This window comes from Musa acuminata, chromosome BXJ2-8 (assembly GCF_036884655.1).
Source record: "Musa acuminata AAA Group cultivar baxijiao chromosome BXJ2-8, Cavendish_Baxijiao_AAA, whole genome shotgun sequence".
In the NCBI taxonomy this organism is placed as follows: domain Eukaryota; kingdom Viridiplantae; phylum Streptophyta; class Magnoliopsida; order Zingiberales; family Musaceae; genus Musa; species Musa acuminata.
Genome location: NC_088345.1, coordinates 11,247,635 through 11,267,588, shown reverse-complemented (window position 1 = coordinate 11,267,588; position 19,954 = coordinate 11,247,635). Strand labels below are relative to the sequence as shown.

The 19,954-nt window shown below is 35.6% G+C and overlaps 2 protein-coding genes across 4 annotated transcripts; both read right to left on the bottom strand.

Annotated features, from left to right (window-relative positions):
• Positions 1-1,189: 1,189 nt before the first annotated feature.
• On the bottom strand, positions 1,190-4,900 carry LOC135619182 (G2/mitotic-specific cyclin-2-like). 3 transcript variants are annotated; one of them, XM_065120942.1, is made up of 12 exons: positions 4,667-4,900; positions 4,464-4,577; positions 4,272-4,362; positions 4,130-4,186; positions 4,001-4,046; positions 3,758-3,922; positions 3,505-3,645; positions 3,153-3,242; positions 2,827-3,048; positions 1,830-1,928; positions 1,545-1,723; positions 1,190-1,457 (listed from the first exon to the last, which is right to left on the bottom strand). In XM_065120942.1, the coding sequence occupies exons 2-12, from the start codon at positions 4,516-4,518 to the stop codon at positions 1,313-1,315; spliced, it is 1,290 nt and encodes a 429-aa protein (XP_064977014.1). In that variant the 5' UTR covers positions 4,519-4,577; positions 4,667-4,900; the 3' UTR covers positions 1,190-1,312. The 3 variants fall into 3 exon arrangements, with proteins under 3 accessions (XP_064977014.1, XP_064977012.1, XP_064977013.1); XM_065120940.1 differs by having other exon boundaries at positions 4,272-4,368; positions 4,667-4,899; XM_065120941.1 differs by having other exon boundaries at positions 4,464-4,900.
• A 2,612-nt stretch (positions 4,901-7,512) lies between these two features.
• Positions 7,513-16,996, bottom strand: LOC103994446 (uncharacterized). The gene is made up of 14 exons (XM_009414781.3): positions 16,836-16,996; positions 16,656-16,719; positions 15,972-16,082; positions 15,170-15,267; positions 15,003-15,086; positions 14,768-14,904; positions 14,530-14,602; positions 14,408-14,453; positions 14,193-14,302; positions 13,994-14,101; positions 13,835-13,894; positions 11,620-11,681; positions 9,155-9,467; positions 7,513-8,264 (listed from the first exon to the last, which is right to left on the bottom strand). Exons 1-14 carry the CDS (start codon positions 16,914-16,916, stop codon positions 7,998-8,000), a joined length of 1,614 nt encoding a protein of 537 aa, XP_009413056.2. The 5' UTR covers positions 16,917-16,996; the 3' UTR covers positions 7,513-7,997.
• Positions 16,997-19,954: the final 2,958 nt, after the last annotated feature.

Genomic DNA, 19,954 nt, shown 5'->3' with positions numbered 1-19,954 from the left:
TAGGCTACGTCACTTAGCTAGCTACATGGATTGAGTCAAACATAGTCACATGAGTTGAGTTGTACCTGACAACATGGGCTGGATAATGGCTAACGACAGGGGTTGGATCATACTTAATCATATGGACTAGGTCATACTTAATTACATGGGCTGAGTTGTACCTAACCACATAAGTCAAATCATGTCTAACCACATTGGTTGGATCATACATAACCACCTAAGTTAGGTTATAACTAACTACATGGGTTGCTATGTCAGACTTAGCCACATGGGTTGGCCTCATCAATCATTTTAACTTAGGTTACGCGCTCAATTTATGACTTTTTATTAAATTAGATTTTAATTTAAAAAAAGAGAAAATTTTAAAAAATAATAATTAAAACCTCAAATCTATTTTTAATAAATTAATTATTTTTAATTAATAATTTTAAATTTAAAACTAATTAAAATCATTAAAATTCACACATAATTTCTTAAAACATAAATATATCTAATTAAATGAATTAAAATTATAATTAAATTAACTAATCATTTTAACATCATAATTCAATAATTATTATTTATTAATTATAAAATTTTAAAATTAAAATATGATTAGGCATCATACAAATTATAACAACTCTAGTATCAAATATTTTAAAATATAAATAAAAATTAATCTCCTAGGAAATTAATTTCTTAATTATTGTACTCGATGAGAAATGAGAAAAGAAAAAGAACCCCATTATATAAAAGAGTCTGAGATCTTCTTAAAGATAAATAATAATTTAATTTTTATTTTTATTTTATTTTCATACACACAAAGATAGAATTATAATATTTATTTCTTATGGTTCACGCACAAAAATAAAATTTTAATTATCTATTTTTTAAAAATCACATCACTCGTTAATAAATAAATCAATTGATAATTCAATTTGATTGATAAAATCTCTAACTTATCTCGATAATTAAAAAATAATTTTAATCATACTATACAAACAAAATAATAATAATTTAAATAAAATAATATATTATTAATTTATGTTAAAGAGAAAATTATAGGTGATCACAGCTCATGTTTCTTATTTTTGTTAAAGAAACAGCTGATGTGATATCAGAATAAAGAGAAAATGAATTTTTTACACAAATTTAACGTCATATTTGATATCAGAATAAGCAATTAACAGCTGATGTGACTTCCAAGAAGTTAAAAATAACAAAATTAATCATCGGATAAACACAAGAACAATTATTTTGTACTTATGCAACTTCCATTGCATGACCAGCAACTTCTGTTGCACTCACAACACCTGCTCATGCTCAATCGACACTAGAGAATAGTGTTCAACAAAAAGAGGGCTGGTTCTGATTTTGCCGTGCATCCATACTTTAAAGTAGTGTATTTTCTATGTACTCCAGTCAGCTTTCCTAGCCCAGCCTTGTGGTGGAAATCCACCATCAACCTCGAACATTCTCTGGGACAGACAACAATCGATAAATGTTAGAACCGGAGTCGAGAAATAGAAAGAGGGATTTGCGAGGCACAGATGATGAGAACTCACAGGAGCTGGTCCTCTGAATAGTTACTGTGCAGCTCACTAGTTTTCGTCCAGTACTTGAGACCTCTCAGAGAACACTGTGCAGTGTAGATTGCAGCAGCGGCCAGCAAAGAGGGGCGGAACTTGAGCATCTTGTACTCGACCAGACAAAGCTCTATGATGAAAAACGAAAGTAGCTCGAGCTGGTTTTGTACGACAGGCAAAGAGGGATACGTTCGTCAGAACCTATTGTCATTCTTATGTAAATCTGCGTGCTGATTCAATTCTAAGCCCAAAACTAAGTCTTACCTTTCTGTCAGCCTCGGCGGCCTTGAGAAATCTTCTCATGAAAACATAAGGAGTAGGCACAGACATGTTGAATTGCAGTGTGTTGACGATCAGCTTTTCCTGTGTTGTATTAAACATCACAAGACAGAGAGGCAAAGGTCAGGGAAGAAAAAAAGTTACCAAACCAATAACAATATATTTGATAAGCAAAATTCACAAGCCAATCACAATGCATTCGGTGACGCAACAGTAATGTCGAAATTATCTAGGATCAACTTTTGTATGGTGAATTACTTTTACCAAATCAGGAGTATTCAAATCTCCTTTAGTGGTATTACTAAGATTTTCTTAGCTCTCCTTGAAACATGCCCATATGTTATCTTAATTCCTCAATACTACACCATCATCCTATTTACAAGAATCTTTTCCAATCATTAATCTTCTTGTATGGTGAATTACTTTACCAAATCAGGAGTATTCAAATCTCCTTTAGTGGTATCACTAAGATTTTCTTAGCTCTCCTTGAAACATGCCCATATGTTATCTTAAATACAATACCATATGTTATCTTAAATACAATACCATATGTTATCTTAGTGGTATCACTAAGATTTTCTTAGCTCTCCTTGAAACATGCCCATATGTTATCTTAATTCCTCAATACTACACCATCATCCTATTTACAAGAATCTTTTCCAATCATTAATCTTCTTGTATGGTGAATTACTTTACCAAATCAGGAGTATTCAAATCTCCTTTAGTGGTATCACTAAGATTTTCTTAGCTCTCCTTGAAACATGCCCATATGTTATCTTAAATACAATACCATATGTTATCTTAAATACAATACCATATGTTATCTTAGTGGTATCACTAAGATTTTCTTAGCTCTCCTTGAAACATGCCCATATGTTATCTTAAATACAATACCATCAATGCTATTCTCTGTTAGAGTCGTGTCATAACTAAATGCAAAGCCTTCGCAGCAATCACCGCAGAAGCATAACAAGAGCATTACCATTTCAAGGACTTCTTCCCTTGTGTAAGCCCGGTCCGAGATGAGAATTAGATCCTCCACCACTGGAACCGAGACTTCCTCATACTTGCAAGCAAGAAGCATGGCTGTAACACCAGCCAGCTGAAGCTTCTTCCTTGCCACTGTCTGCCTTGCCAGGAACCTATCTATGATGTTCACAGTTAGAAAAAGTGTCTCCTCCATCAATTCAAATTTGTAATGCACCTGTAGAGGAAAGATTGAAGAATGATCAGATGTTGCCGAAGAAAGTGGAGAATGAACGAAATGGCTCCTGAAAATAGAGTATATATTTAGAAAATCTCCAATACCTCTATCAGCCAGTCGATGAGGATAGCTCGCATCTTTTCATTAATGTCAAACTGCTGGGACATGTAATCAGGGCTCACACAACTCGTAACCTGAACAGTATATTGAGTACATTTCAAGTAAGTAAAAACATGTTGATAAAGAACTAGGAATGCTACTTTTACATGGCTTAATTGTAAAAGAGAGCCTAGAACAACAGATTAGCTCTTGAGGACAAAAATGAGCAGTTCGGTAAGTTTTCTTCATTAATGCCTTGTTTCATATATAATGATCGAGCTAAGTGAAAAGTGAATGCCATCATCTAATCTTCATATGGTCTTTAGCAAAACAACTGATAAATAATGAGATATGCACCTCGGTTTGTCTATAGAAACTGTATATATCTTCTACGTATTCGACGACCGCAAGTGGATTATTTGAATCGCAGATATCTATACTTGGAAGTGTCTCAATGACAAGATCCTCCATTGCAACCTCCTTGAGGTCAGAATTATCCTGCAACAATGATTGCTATCAGAACGGCTCACAAATGGCTCACAAATGGAGTCCATTTCTCAAATAGAACTTGAAATATTTACATGAAAATATGGGATAGTTCAGAACGGACCATCTCTTCCATCTCTTCCACCATGGGCAACGCAATGTCATTGCTAGAATTATAATCCACGTCTATTGTAGTACAACTATCCAAACAACTCGATTTTGACACCAATGGCACGGGAGGATTGTACTGGCTCTGACTCCCAACTTCTCGATGCTGTCCATTAGTTCCCTAAACAAAATTGCATCCCTCAGCAAAGAAAGCAATCAATTTTTTGTATTACTTAATGATTTGGTTAGGCAAAATTACCTGCTGATAAGGTTGTGATTTGCTTGCCAATGTAGCCACAAATTTCCTGAAAAGTTCAACCCCTCAAATAGTTATGAGTAGAATCATACAAGAATCGGAAAGGGGAACAAAGATCAGGTTCAACCCAACCTTGTCGCGGGCCGTCGAGCTACAAGTGTTAGTTTCTTATCGTCTAAACTATCCTTGCTGTTGAAAGAAAAGATGGCAGAAGAAATTAGATCAAGAGGAGACATCAATTAACCAAAGACAAGGTCCAAGTTATATGCATTACTCCGGGAATCCCCTCTTTCCGATCGGACAAGCATATGGTGGCGCTCCCACCACATTCCTTATATCTCTTAAAGCTCTTCGATTGCCCGTATCTGTGACTACAAGGAAGAAGAAAAAAAAAAGAGATCAGTCCTCCGCAGCCAAGATTTCGAACTCCAGCATCCGAAATCTTGAAATCAACGACCCAAAGAACCTCGGAAACTCGCTGGCCTCGTCATGCCTCGACCGTTCTCGTCGACTCGATCCATCTCCCCTCGGCCACAGATCAAGAGACCACAATCAAGAACCGATCTTTGCCCTCGTAGATCTACACACCGATCTCCCAAATCCCACTACAGAGGTCTGATCAAAGGCCAAGAACCAACAAAAATACAAGATCAAGAACCGGATAGGAACCTCGAAACCTCTCCTCCCTCGATTCGATCGGTCCGCCTCTCGGAGATCCCAGCCCTCAGCTCGCTGTGGGTTCCGATCGGGAAGCGAGGGCATCGATCAAGCTGCGTCCCCCATGGATCGGGGCGATCGATGCAGATTTAATGCTCTCTCTCTCTCTCTCGTCGTTGGGGTTCGGGAGAGGCCAAAGAGGGGAGGAGGGGGAATTAAAGGGGGAGTTGGGAACAAGAGAGGGAAGAAAGAGGGATTTTTGGCACGGGAAGAATGGGCGTGTGTCCGTAGATGCTTCCCCCCGTCGCGTCTAAAGCCAACGGCTAGCGAATCCTCACCGTTGGATCTCATCTGGACGGTCCGACGGTTCGACCTATGCCCTAACGGCTACTTTTTGTTCAAATTGATTGGGTTCGTACGCAACGGGTCGGACTTTTTTGTTGTAAACAAACCCTAAAACTCCAAAGAAAATAAGTATGACTGTCGTTATTGTCTGTCAACCATCAAAGAGGCATTTTTTATTCAAGAGATATTTAGATAAATAAGAATTTTCCATTTTTTGATGATTTCTGCCCCCTTAAATAATATCCCAATAATTTGAGATTCGTTCATATAAATCTTTTTCAGTTATTTAATGTTATTCCATCATATAAAACAACATCCTTAGTCAAATTAAAATATTTATTTTTTATTTATAATTTCTAAAGAATTCACAAAATCCTCTCTCTCTCTCTCTCTCTCTCTCTCTCTCTCTCTCTCTCAGAGACTTGACCGTTGTTGATGTGGTTGTCGGGAGGCAAAAGGTTGTGCTTAAGAAGAGACTTGAAATGGAAATGGGTTATTATTATTAATTGAGGGTGGCATGTGGACTTGTGTTGGGGAATTTTTAGTTGCTTGTGAGGTTGGACTGATGCAATTAAAGATAGTGATTTGAATAGATATGATGACAAATGGATTATTAACTGATGAATGAATGAATGAAAATTTCTGTTTATTACATGACTGTGCTTCCAAAAGAGACCTCTTGATGGAAGTTGGCCTGAATAAAGGCACAAATCTGATTTAAATGTCTTAGGAAAGAAAGAGTATTGATTTCTGATTTAGACTCCGAAAGGAAGATCAGAAATAAATCAATCGATGACTATATATCTTCTTCTACTTCTTCTCTTAGACTAATGTAAAATGTTTTATCCTCGTAATGATCTTTTTGATTTTTTTTTAATTTTTTTATTAATAATAAGTAAGAATGTCTCGATTTTTTATTAATAATATTTTTTTTTAAAAAAAAATATCTTTCTAATGTTCAAACGTTCAGATTATTAGTAAATGGAATCGGCTGTTAATTTATAATTAGACTACAGATGTGTGTCTGAGAGAGACAGAGAGAGAGAGAGAGAGCATGGGATGAGCTTTTCATTGCACCACAGAAGGTGAGAGAGAGAGAGAGAGAGAGAGCATGGGATGAGCCTTTCATTGCACCGCAGAAGGTGCCATGGAGCCTTTGCTCTCACTCACACCAGCTATCTACACCTCAAGACGCCTGTGTTCCCTGCACTCACACACACACACGCGCACAAATACAGATTTAGATTTGATAAATACAAATAAGACACTCTAATTAAGAAAAAAAAGGAGAAAACTTGAGTGTATTCTTTAGAAAAGTCAAGAATTTATAAACATATTATTGTAATTCATACCCGCCAATATAATGATGTTGAACCTCATCTTAACTTTATTTTCCCATTAAAATATTACAAATATAGCATAATTATTTTGTTTACATTTGTCTCTTTAATTTAAATTGGATAAATTTCACTTTTTTCTCATAAAATATATCTTTTTTGCTTTATTTACAGCATCTTTTATTTTCTAAAAGATAAAATTCTACTTGGCTTCTGCCCTATCGTGATCACCTCCTTCTCTTATTGTTGTTCGTCACCTTCATCCTGTCTCTTCCTGTCCTTTCCTTGCCCACATGCCCTTGTTATTGTCGTCGCCTTCACCCACGTATACTCGTCCTTGTCGTCATCCTTGCTTGCACGCCATCGTCATCATCATTGTCCTCGCTACCTTCCCCTCGCCTTCTTCTCTTATCGAATGCAGGAACATGGAGATAACGTTGGGAGGAGAAGGCAAAGGGTGAGGCAAGAGTATACAAAAAGGTACTCTACGATGGTATCATGGGGCAACAAGAGGATACCGGGTGATGAGAGTGAAGGCAGCAAGGACAATGACAACAGCTTCGTTGTGATGAAGGCTATCCATATGCAACGTGGCAAGGCCATGGTAACATGGAGGTGACAAGCAACCGCTGTAAAGTAGTATGAAAACGAGAGGATGAAGACGACCACAACGAAGCGAAGGCCAAGGATAATCTCATCTTTTAGGATATATGAGACACTACAAGAATAAAGCAAAGATGGGACTTCCTTTGAAAAAGCAAAAACTTCAAGATTTTTTTTTTAAAAAAATTGCCCATTTACGTTTAGGAAGCAAAAGTGATCACAATTATTCTAAATATTTGAATATTAATGTGTTTCTAACTAATTGATAATTATGATTAGTGTTACTAACATGAGTGTATTGAATCGATCCTAAAATAAGTAATACATGTAAAAATTCTGAATATTTGAAAGGACATATATGTCATATTGAAGTTTGAAGTGACAATTCTGCTATCCTTAAGCTCCAAAGAACAGAGATACAACACCCCTTCCAAGATCAAGATTGTACACCTGCTCTTTGCCCAAACTCAAATGATATCCAATGGAATTACGCGTTAGACGGAATAACAAAAGCTGACATTTTCAAGTTGTAAAAAGTCAGAATGAATTTGCAAATGGGATTAAAGCACAGCAGGATGGAACACATCTTCCTTCAAATAAACTAAATGCAAAGTTTGCAGAAAATGTGCATCGACCTGAAGTTCTGTCAATAACATTACAAATATAATGGACCTGAAATAACATGTCCGATGGACCTAACCAAAACCAACTTCAATTATGGACCATAAAAATTGTACAAAAGAAGACACTTGTAAACTATTGCTGAAAAATGAGATATTACATGCAACAAAATTTCTCGACAGCAAACCTAGTATTGCTTTTCCTAAGCACGCCTCGACTTCAGACTGTTTAGATCCAAAGACGCTGCATGGATGGGAGACAAATCTCTTAATACACAAGCAATAGGCCTAAGCTAAGATAGTTGATCCATTTAATTCTTTCCAAGAATGCCGACTTTGCAGCAACTGGAAATCCCCGAAGAACCTCAAGATGACTAGTTTGATGACCTCAGAAGAGGCAAAGAATACGCATCTTTGTTGCAATATGTTTAGGATAATTTACTTGAACAATGCAGACAGCTTATGATGACTTTTCTGCGTTGTAGGCAAATTTTGACTCTGTTCATGCGGAGACTCAGACTCACTGTTCATTGTCTCCATGATGATTTTTCCAAGCATGAATCTGGTTTCATCTGGATCTCCTTTCTTGAGTAGCTGATAATTGATTTCGCATGTTTTTCTTCCGTTGTCATATGATTCTATATCGCTTTCCAGGATCTTAAAAAGTTTGGACACGTTGCTCCCCATCTTCTCAGACACTAATACCTGTAAAACCAAAGCAAAGAGTTCTCATAAAACCATGTTGATTCGTGTCTCATTATTTCACTGGAAATTCATTGAAAATAAGGGAGAAAAAGATACAGCATATACAAGAGTCTGGGAATGCCATGCAGCAGATGTTCGCTAAACAAAGACAGATAATCACATGAGTTGTACCAGCAAGGGAACCCTGAAGCTTGTATCACACACTTAATTAAAATGTCATCAAACTACAAAACTACTCAGAAAATATACATAACAAGAAACACATATATGGCTGACTGCATTGGTAACTCCATGGACACTGAGAATCTCTCGGGTACTCAAAAGGTATTCACAAAGCTCAGAACTATTAACTTGCTTGGAAAGAGGCATAGGAAGAAACTGGAATATGCAATCACAAGCATCAACATTCATCAACCAAAATAAAAGTGGCATTTCATTACCTAGACTTCAGAAAAGCTATCAATTAGCAGTGAGTAGAATTTGCATGGGCAACAAAGGAAAGCACAGCTCTATTCACATATCCATTGTCCTTTCAATTATATAAGATCATGCAGCAGGACAAATAGAGATAAAAACCAAGTTGGATTAGCCCATGTGATAATGCATATTTCAAGCCTGATGAAATCTAATTAAAAGTTCTTCAATGACTAAGATTCAGGAATAAAGGAGAAAAAAAGATAAAGCCAATACATTATAAGATCACATCTAAGCAAACAGACGTGTTGGTTTTCATGAATTTTTTTATATTTAAATTGTTTTGTTTGATTATGATGTTAGGGAACACTATGAAGAATGCTATATACTCCGGCTCCCATATGTAAAATAACAAAAGAAGCATACTTGGTGCTGAATAACGTTTCAGCACACACAGGGCAGGTACTTGCACTCACCACTCCTGAAGATAAAGGACCTTGGTATCTGCCTAGTGATTGCTGAAGAGCATCTATACTTGTAAAAGCATTGACAGAAGACTTAACCAGTGAAGCTAAATGGGAGGTTTCTTCCAAGATAAGCTCATCAGATTTAGTATCTGATGATGATCGAATTTCTGGAACAAATTGTGCATGAGCCTTCACATTTTTCCTTGCATATTCTGAAGCCTTTTTCCACGTCCCATTGTGTAGGATGGTAGAAAACGTCCAAACTACAAGAGCATCTTGAGGATTTTCTACTAATGCGAGGTGAAATGCCAACAATGCCAACCTGTTTTACAAGCACATGTGGTCACAAATAAGTCATCAATCATCAAATCTTTGACAGATGCTGAGGTAATAAAGAAAACAACACACTTAAACCACATATTCTAAACAATGCCAAACCAACCAGACTGGAACATAATGGCAGCAGCTAAAAATCTGCATGTAGCACCAACAAATACCTAATGAAAAATTCAGCATATAACAATAAGCTTATACATGATGAACAATTATGTAGTGACCAGGTGGGTTTTTGGCTGTAGAAAGCAGGTTATTTTCCTGCTGAAAAAAAGTACAAATATTACCAGAGTGTACAATAAAAAACGCAAACACAGGATTAAGATGCTTAGTAGCACTATCAAATACTTAATGACAAATTCAGCATATAACAATAAGCTTATACATGATGAACAATTATGTAGTGACCAGGTGGGCTTTTGGCTGTAGAAAGCAGGTTATTTTACTGCTGAAAAAAAGTAAAATATTACCAGAGTGTACAATAAAAAAAGCAAACACCAAGAAAAGAGAAATAAAGAAAATACTAGTATAAAAAAGGCAAAAATTAGACATTCACATAAAAAATCATAAAAACAGGAAGATCAAATCCACACTTGAAATATAAGTCACCCACATATTATCGAACAGGAGTTACTTCTGTCCCTCCTATCTTTCTTAGAATCAATAACATCATATGCAATGTGGGTCAAGTGCTGCTGATATCTTGGTTGGGTCATAAATTAAATAAGAGATGCAATCAAACAGGTCATCTTAAACATTGAAAAGTAGGTGTGCAGTTAAAAGATAAGACAATGCAACATAGGATAAATTGGAAAATCTATATTCCAGACCTCTTCAGAGAGTTCAATGGAAATCTAAATCTATATCCAAATAGGTTATACTAATCACATTACCATCTGGTCCGTAACTCCATTGGAGACTATTAACTGCTGTCCATCAGACAGTCAATGACTCATCATCATTTAAGGGGAGCAAACTGATTTACGTTCCATGACAGGCATGGATGCCAGGACATAGACACAATTCTATCAAAGAAATCACACCACCCAACTATTCTGACTTTCAAGTTTAGCACCAATTAATTGGAAACTAAATTTTCTTGACTAATTTTTAGATTACACCATAACACAAAATAAGATCATGGAGATAGGACTGCATTTTGTCTGGCATTTTATTCTTATGTGGCTCACCTCAAATACTCAATTTTTTTCTCATGATACCCCTATCTAGGGTATGGCCAAATCATATTGTGAACAAAGTTGCTTGACTAATAAATTGAGTAGAAAGAAACATATGATGGACCAAGTGATAGTACTTGATCAAAGCAGGCCAGAACCTAATGATTTATGGTGAAACCTGCCCCAAATTAGTTATTCATAACCTTGAAAAGTACTGCATAGTCTTCCAATTCAGGCAGTGGAATGTGGCACAAATCCTCAATATCCACAAAGTTATATTCATCTTCTTTCCTCTGCTCCTGGAATATGTTAGCCTATATTAAAAAACAAGGCATAAAATTCCTTTCTAGTTTTGACTCGTATTAGAAGCAACATTAAACTCTATTGAACCAAGTCACTGAATCAAAACCCTTAAACATACTTGCTCCAGCCCAAAGATACAACATGGTCATCTCACTTCTCAAAGGTCATAGTCACCTCACTTCACTCGTCAAACATTTTTGTATTATGAAACTTTTTTTGTTAAATAAATTAGTTAACTAAGCTATTCCTGATCTCTTTTAGCTCTTCCAAACCAAGGGATATATTTAAGTTTCATATTATTGGTTTCATCCTTTTTCTAAAACTTTCTTGAGTTCACTTGCCTAAATTTTTCAGACAAATAATGCTCCAAAACAAAAACCCACAATTTTCTTTTGCAGAACTTCAATACACAAACTAATCAAGTGGAGTAACTGTTAAAGCAGAATTTAGGTCCTGTTGCCAACAAAACTTAGACTTCATGATTTTTTTAACTTCTTACACCGAGTGATACTTATGATTCACCAGGATATAATATCTTGAGCAGATGTTGTAGATCAATAGTCAGGCATAGAAATAGAAGAGATGTAGACATTCAAACATGACAACTGCAGTTTATCTGAAGAGTTAGGACAACACAATGGCTGTGTCAGATTTTCTTACCACAAGATGCTGTCAGCTGGGTGGTCAGCAGCAAGTAATTTATCAGCATTAGAAAATAATTTCTGTAAAACACAAAATCCATCTCATCAGAGGGCTTGTCAACATGTATTATATAACATATGACATCAAAATCCTAACACAAATGTGAATGTTAATATACATGAATCTGTAATTTTGTCATCAAAACTTGCCATAATATGGAATGTTATATAAAATTTACTATTGGTCACTACAGACAAATGTTTCCTAATGAAAATCAGACTCTGGTCTTCATTGCATATATAGTTTTTTGCCTTTTTGGAACATAGCTTACTCGGTAGGATTTTGATTACCTTTCTTCAGAAGATTCACTTGAAATAATGAGTAATAGATAGGATTCCTATAGCAAGTACAAGTGAAGTTTATACAGTTACAACAACCTTTAACGTATTATAGTTTTGGATGTCTATTGAACACGTATAGAATGTATGTGAGTCCTGTAACTCATCTAAAAGACCTTTTATTTCAGGCAAATGAGAAAGTATGTGCTTGACCTATAAATAGTAACTCAATTGGAAATGTTGCAGAATTTGCAATGAAGCAAAAAATAACAACATTCAAATGCTATTTTTACTGCTAGTTTAACTGTTACTGTAATCTCAACATCATTCATAATTGATGGGATTTACCATTAAATGATTCTGTACTACAAAGTTCCAAGTTCTTGGTTAAGTATTCAGAGTAGCAATTTTACCCAAAAATGCTCAATTTCGAACTCATAAAACACCTTCAGCATTATGAAGCACAAACAAATTTCTAAATCCTGATGGAGCATGAAATGAAGCTTTATCCACTAAATGTGAGCTCCTTGTAGTTGGTTTTTTGTAGGCATGGTTGCAGGTGGATATGAAAACTCATTATCTACTGAGCACAAGTTTGTGCTAAGGTTGATAGCTATTGGTGGTTTAATCAATTTATTGATTATGATGGCATCTCTACTTCTTGGAAGAGACATCAGTAGGCTACTCTATACTTCAACCTATACAATGATGTTTGATTTGTGTGAGAGGATAAATCACATTGAAACTAGAATCAACTTGATTTATCATTTTGGAACATGCGAGCAATATCACCACTCGGTATTATGTTCACTGTGCTTCCTGTGGATAAGTTCATTTAGGCCCTCATCAGCATATGATTTCAATCCAAAATCTGTTGACTTGAAAAGCAGATACCATACCTGAATAGTGTCAGCTGCCACACATTGTAACTAATATTATGTATGCAAAGAGACAGTCAGTAGCAATGTTCCCTTAGTGTTGTGCTGGTGGCCTTTCACCACATACCAAGTAAACTTTCTCAGTTTCTCTGCAAGTTACAGCCACCATAAACATAATCTGAAGCATACACAATGTAGTGTCCTTCCATGCAATTTATGAACAACCGAAATCTTCTTATTTCAGTGGAATGATCTACTGCATTTGTTTATTTTGGTCTTATGCCCCATTTGTCCGCTCTCCTTTTCTTTATTTTTCTCTCATTTTTATTTCTCTTCAATTCCTCAATAACAACAAGTCATGATGTCACCCAACTCTTTGGGATTAACTACATGGATTTTTTATTTTCTGTTAAGAAACCTTGTATAGAGCAATATCACTAGCTAAATCAAGACCAATCAGATCTCTTCTTATTGTTTCTTGAAAAGCTGTTTTAGATTTCCTCTACCACTCCTTATATAATTAATATCAAATGAATATCCTCATTTAACCACAGTATCTATAGGTGTCCTTCAAATATGTCTATATTATCTTAATGTTTTCCTTAGTTTTATCCGCTACCAAAGATGTACCTGATTCTTCACGGGCGAAAAAAGTTCTACCTTTTCAAGAAACCTCACATATCCACCTTAAAATTCTCATATCGGCTTATATCAACTTTTTTTTGTACATGTTGTTTCTTATTTAATAATAAAGAAAGACAAGATTTAAAGAGACCAAATTTTTAAGCAATTAAAGATTATTTACAATAAGTCATAATAAATTATGTGATGCCCAAATACGAAACTTCACAGGGTGTACAGTCAAGTTGCTGGAATTACCAAAAGAGAGGTATATACTATAAAAGCACAATCTAAAACTCAATACTTCATCAGTTTCATTACAATGGATGAACCATAAAGGAAGCTTAATTTCAGAAACAAACAATTGATACAGGTTACTAGGAAATATAATCTCACCATCAGCATGGTAGAGCCCTGTGCAACTTGCTTCCTGCTTTGATCAGCCAGATATGCTGCCTGAAGCCCAAATCTTTGTTAGAAAATAGATTTAAGTTTTTTCCTAGAATTCATGCTGAAAAATGTAACCAAAATTAAACCAGCTGCAATACCACTCACCTGTATGGGAAGCAAAATATCAAGAAGTTTGAACTTTTGAAGCAAGCGTATAGAGGATTCTGCGGCGCCATATGCTAACATAAAATTCAGCTCCATCCTAAGCCTTGACTAAAAATGTTTGTGCTTTGATTAAAAAACATGACAGACAAGGCAAAAGACAATAATCAAGAGACAAATTTCTAATCTATCATAAAATTACCTCATTAAGAGTCAGTATGGACGAAGAAAGATCTCGTATTGCAGCCGCAGTCTCCTTTGAAAATTGCAAACCAAGCCGAGCAACAATTCGTAAGCCACGCAAGATTCTTGCTGCTTACATAAAATTTCATCAACATTTTGAACGACTGCCAAGGAGCTAGTATACTAAAAAAAACCTCTTTGAAATAATCTGAATACCATTATATAAAAACTTACCACAGTCCTTGTCAAATGATAGGTGAGCAGGAATGACAGTCCGAACCTGGTACCAAAGACCACCAAAAATATAATAATATATACTAATAGAAAGAATATGTAATAATGGATGAAGTTATCACCTTTAATGTCCTTAAATCCCTTATTCCACCAACATAATCATAGATGGTATAGCAATTAGGATCAAAGAATAAACTGTGGACAGAAAGTATTATAATCAAAATCATTCATATTTGAACATTTTGAGTTATCAGATAAAGGTAAAGCATGGTTCTTAAATAAATAGATCTCAACTTGCAAAAACTTCAGAATGGCCTATGATTTTTCAATGAAAGCAGTCAAACAACAATGATAATTTGCCTGTTAATCGTGAAATCACGATCCATGCAGTTCTTCCAGCGAACGAAGTCATCCACATCACAACCATTGGAAACTTGAGAGTGCACATCATTTTTTTGTTTTTTCAGATCTTTATCATTGGTGTTAAAGCTAGAAACCTAACATCACAAATTCCAAATGCAAATGAATAAGGCTTGGATATATAAATGAAAAGAAAATTGATACATCAAGCATACTTTGAGAAGCTTGCACAAACCTCAACAATGGAACCTTGAACATGAACCTGGCATATTGGAAAACGGCGCCCTATTATTATACAACGCCGAAATTGTTTTTTGATCTGCATGTGAAACAGTATTAGCCAAATACGATAAGAAAGAACTAAAAACAATAATATCCAGAAATTGAATGAACATATGAGACCTGTTTGAGTGTGGCATTGGTAATTACATCAAAGTCTTTTGGTATTCTCTCCAGAAGCAAATCCCTCACACACCCACCAACTAGATAGGCATCAAATCCTGGACATCACAAACCTCAATATGTTGCAACTCTCACTGGGAATTATAATGAATAAATGACAATGATCAGTGTCCTAGAAAATAGCTCGGTCTTGGTTCACTATTTGTTTCTTAACAATAGCGAGTATGAACCAATTGTTTCTTTTTTAATGCAAAAGATCAGAGAAACTATCAAAATTACTCCATTAAGATGGTGAAATAATTATTGGAAGCGGAGTAGTAGAAGAGGGAGAAAGTACCACTACAAAAGAATGATCAGGCTTTAAAGTAAAGACAACGAAAGAACTGTCAAGAACATTTCTCTTTTCATGTTTCATTTCCTTTCACCTTTCCTTTATTTTCTGCTTTGATTTTTCCTTTATACTATTTCTTTATCTTAATAAAATGAGTTGGCTAGAATTTCGTCTACTGTTTCCCTCAAAAAAGTTGCTCATTTGTTTAATCAGCCAAAGTTCTCTCACAGAATTGTCAGCAAATTTGGTGATCCTGATCTTTAATATCAAGATAATAGATAAAGTCACCTATTTCATAGCTCATTGTTAGAGTACAAGAATCAAAATTTTATAATGGCAATAAATGGCAAGAATTGACAGATTTATATAAACCATATATAGTAACAAGCATGTTTAAGTTCTACAATTTCAATATTTACAACTCAAAAGGTGTGCCTGCATTAGAAACTACAAAAGTCAATGAATATGAACCTTTTCTTTGAAGAATATTCAGTACAGTCCATGTAGAGGATGATATAGATGACCTCCTAATACCAACAGCCCTTGAGTCCACTGTCTTCCAAGATGATTGATCGTATGAACCTAATTTCATGAAAATTCAAACATCTCAGTCAACTAAAAGAAACCGAATAAGTGTGATTTCCAGCACAAATTGATCAAATTGCATTGTCCACAACCTGCTCATTGTCGTGCCCCACAACATCTGATTCACAAATTCTGTATGTCATATACTACTAATGTAAAGAGAAAGGGAAAAGAAACAAAACTTATATTCCATGATATCTTTCGCTTAGAGGAATTTAAAAAAAAATGCCTTTGATTTACAATATCCTAAAGAACAACAAACCAAAAAAGCCAGCCATGCCAAGTAATTTGGACGATTATATCGGTTCCGACAACCAAGATCCTCGGCAGGTAGATGGCGTGCGAACCAAAGAGAGATAAAATGCATCAATTTAGTGATTCACGTCCCATCATCCGCGAAGTAACTATTAGCAGACTACTACTTGAACGACCTGTTAAGCAGCCCAATATACCAACCTCCATTGAGACCTAGGGTAAGCTACAGCCTAAGATGAAGAAATTAAACAGAAAAATCTTTTGCCCTCGCTGTGTGCGGCGAAAAAAATAATAATAAGATGAAAAACAAGGTACCTTCCTTCGGCGGAAGAACCGAGCCAGTATCACCATTTTCCCCCGTGGACGAATGATTCCGCCTCTAAGGACAAGAAGAAAAGAAATACACAAGCGCGAACCAGATCAGAAAGCTGTTCGACGAAATGCCAGAACAGAAAGCGGAAAGAGAGAGAGGGCCGGAGTGGGCAGGCGAAGGACCTGGCGGTCGGAGACGAGGGTGTGTAGGCGAGAGACGAGGGAGGGGGAGCGGAAGGGGTAGCTTCGACGCGAGATCGCCATTAGCTCGGGCCAGCTGCCATGCGGCAAGGAAGACCCCTCCGAGCAGCAAATTGTGCGCCGTCGGAGTCCGCGCAGCTCAAACCAATTAGCTCATGTGTCTCTGGAGGGTTAAATAGCGGATCGGATTTTTTCGAGCGTCCGTAGCAACCGATCCATCGAAACCAGTTCGGATTGAGAATAAGGTATTCAAATCGGGTCCGAGTTTGGATTCGGATTCCGATTCCTAACTAATTAAGTTGAATCCGAGTTTGAGGTGGAGTGAAATTTGTGGCTATTAATTTAGTGTCTTTGCTAAATATTAAAGCAAATTCATTCATTTATTTTATTTTATTTATTTGCTAAATATTAAAGAATCGAATTTGACATCGAATTAGAAATATAAAATGTCGTATCAATTAATCATTTATTAAACCATTAAAATTGATAAATTTATGTTTTTAATTTTTTAATTGATTTGAAACCAAATCAAAACTATTTCAATTCCAATTTTAGATTCTAATAACCGAACTACTAAGCCATTGACTCGGTTTCATTTTGGTTTGATTTAAATCGAATTATGATCGAGTATAAGTAATATAAAATATGGATTAAGGATTTAATATATAAAATAAAAAATACATTTGTGTTATATCAGTTTCGAATTAATTATGTATTTGGTGTTGGTTGAATTCACAATGATAAATTGTCGCAATAAATTCAGGACCTTTCTATTTTAATTATGACTATAAATCATGTTTTCATGCATAAGAAATAAAATAAAAATAACGATAATAACGAGATAGATATTAAATCTTATCAGCACATGATGATAAGAATAGTCACGTGATATATATATTATAAGAACCCACAGAGTTTTTTTATATTATTATTTTTTTATTTTTTATTTTAATCCATAAAATAGTAAAAATTCAACCATTAGCCTCATATGTCATCATCCTATTTATAAAATTATTTTATTTATCTAATCTATAAATAAAAATAAATTATGATAGGTAAGTGATAAGAGAAATATTTATCTCTATCCCAACTTGACAAGTGGTGGTAGAGTTACTAAGAGAAAAACATATCAACATTAATAATCGAATCATGAGAATATTAGTCTAAAATAAGAGATCAAAAAGATATTCGATCTATACGGCATGATATTTTCTTCAACCAAACATATTATAGAAGTTGTTGGATCAATAATATAATCGATACCGGTTATTGTTAACTAAAACACTCTCACTTTCTATTGTGTCGAATAAGTCATTTAAAAAAATTCATTCGACTTTAATCTTCTTGCAAGTGGATCATTAAACAACATTCGAACGATCGCCAAATTAACATTTGAGGCTGACTTGAATCAATTTAAGTTGACTTGATCATCATCCATATTTATTACATTAATCGATAAAATATTTATTTATTAGTGGATAATATGTAATATTCAACAAATACATGCTATAGAGGGTTGGATCTAATTAAGCCTTTTTCAGATCGAGTAGACTTTGACACTTCAAGTTTTCTCATAATTATCTTATATTTACTTACCAAAGAATCAGTGGAGGTTTCCTATTTCTTCGAGAGACTTCCAAGCCCTCCCTCGGACAACTTCGGTTGGTACATAGCCCTTTCTCTATCATAGCTCCAATTTGGTTTCACCTATCCCACATTTCATATGATGAGATCACAAAGATTGCAGTAGACTATATCCGAAGATGATAGATTATAGGACCAGCGATTGATTGATGGCTGGCTCTCCACCTGCGGAAAAGACAAATGTACACCGTCAAATTAATTGATATTTGAGATTTTATCGATATATATATATATATATATTAGACTTAAATTCAAATTAACTGTTATGTATCTTTGTATCGTGGCTTGATCATGTTTTAAAAATTTAAGGTCGTCCATATGATTCCTAGGGCGAGGAGACAAAAGAAATGAGGTCGGATTAAGGGTTGGCTCTTGGGCCTTGAATGCATTTATGACATTGACTTGAGGTGAGACTAGTTATCTCTCCTATGTCGCATTCCTGCATGATTGATCGACGTCGAGAGGGGGATTCTTGACTTAACCCCTCGGATGATTGAATCGACAAGTGATTTTTGTGATGAAAAAAGTTAGATCCCTTGTTCCGAGTTGGGGGTTTAGAAATTATACTTTTAGAGGTTGCTCGAAGGTACATGGATTGTTAATGCCTATCATTGTTTTATTCGACATGATCGAACGAGCGATCGACCCATATGCTTTTGACGACACGGGTTGACTTGTTTGGAACTCTGTTGTGCGACACTAACCTATATAGTTTTGGGCGACGCGGGATCGATCGTGCATGATCTATCATGTTGGCTTCACTTCTTACGGGAGTGTCTGGTTGTCCCGTATTGGATTGGTTATCGACTGTCATTTCATGACTGATGTAAGAATATCTCTTATCATTAATGAATAAAAAAAAATCAATAAAGTCGAAAGGATAGTTAGCACATTATATGTATTAATCTTTAAAAGAATAAAAAAAAAGACTATTAATATCCTCGGTATCTTTTCTGAATAATATTATTATTTTAATAAAAAGTATAATAATATCGATATTTTCATATGGCAAGATTCCGTTCACACGAGGAGAAGCCGATCTTTGTGGCCCAGCGGTCGTTCCCGTGCGCATGTCGTCTGCCTCGTCGGGCCAGTCTTTTTCCAACGTCCAAACGGCGGAAGCGGATGGAGACACACGGGACGCGCGCAAGTGGCGGCGAGGTGTTCGTAGAAAAGCCCAAAAGAGATAAGCCGATAAGGGGGGCGCACCGAATGCAAAATAAGGGTCGGCGGGGCGCGGAGTCTGTCCTTTTCCCGTTGGCGCTGAGGTGTCGTGTGCGGGGGTGGTCGCTCGCACGAGTTGCCCATCTCGGCGATATCTCGCGAGACAGATAAGCTAAGCTTCATATTTATTGTCTCACGTGATGATGCATGCATAAAGAAGATAAAGATCGTGATTGACAACTACACACAAAAATCAACTTCCTTAATTATATATCGTATGATATATATCCAAA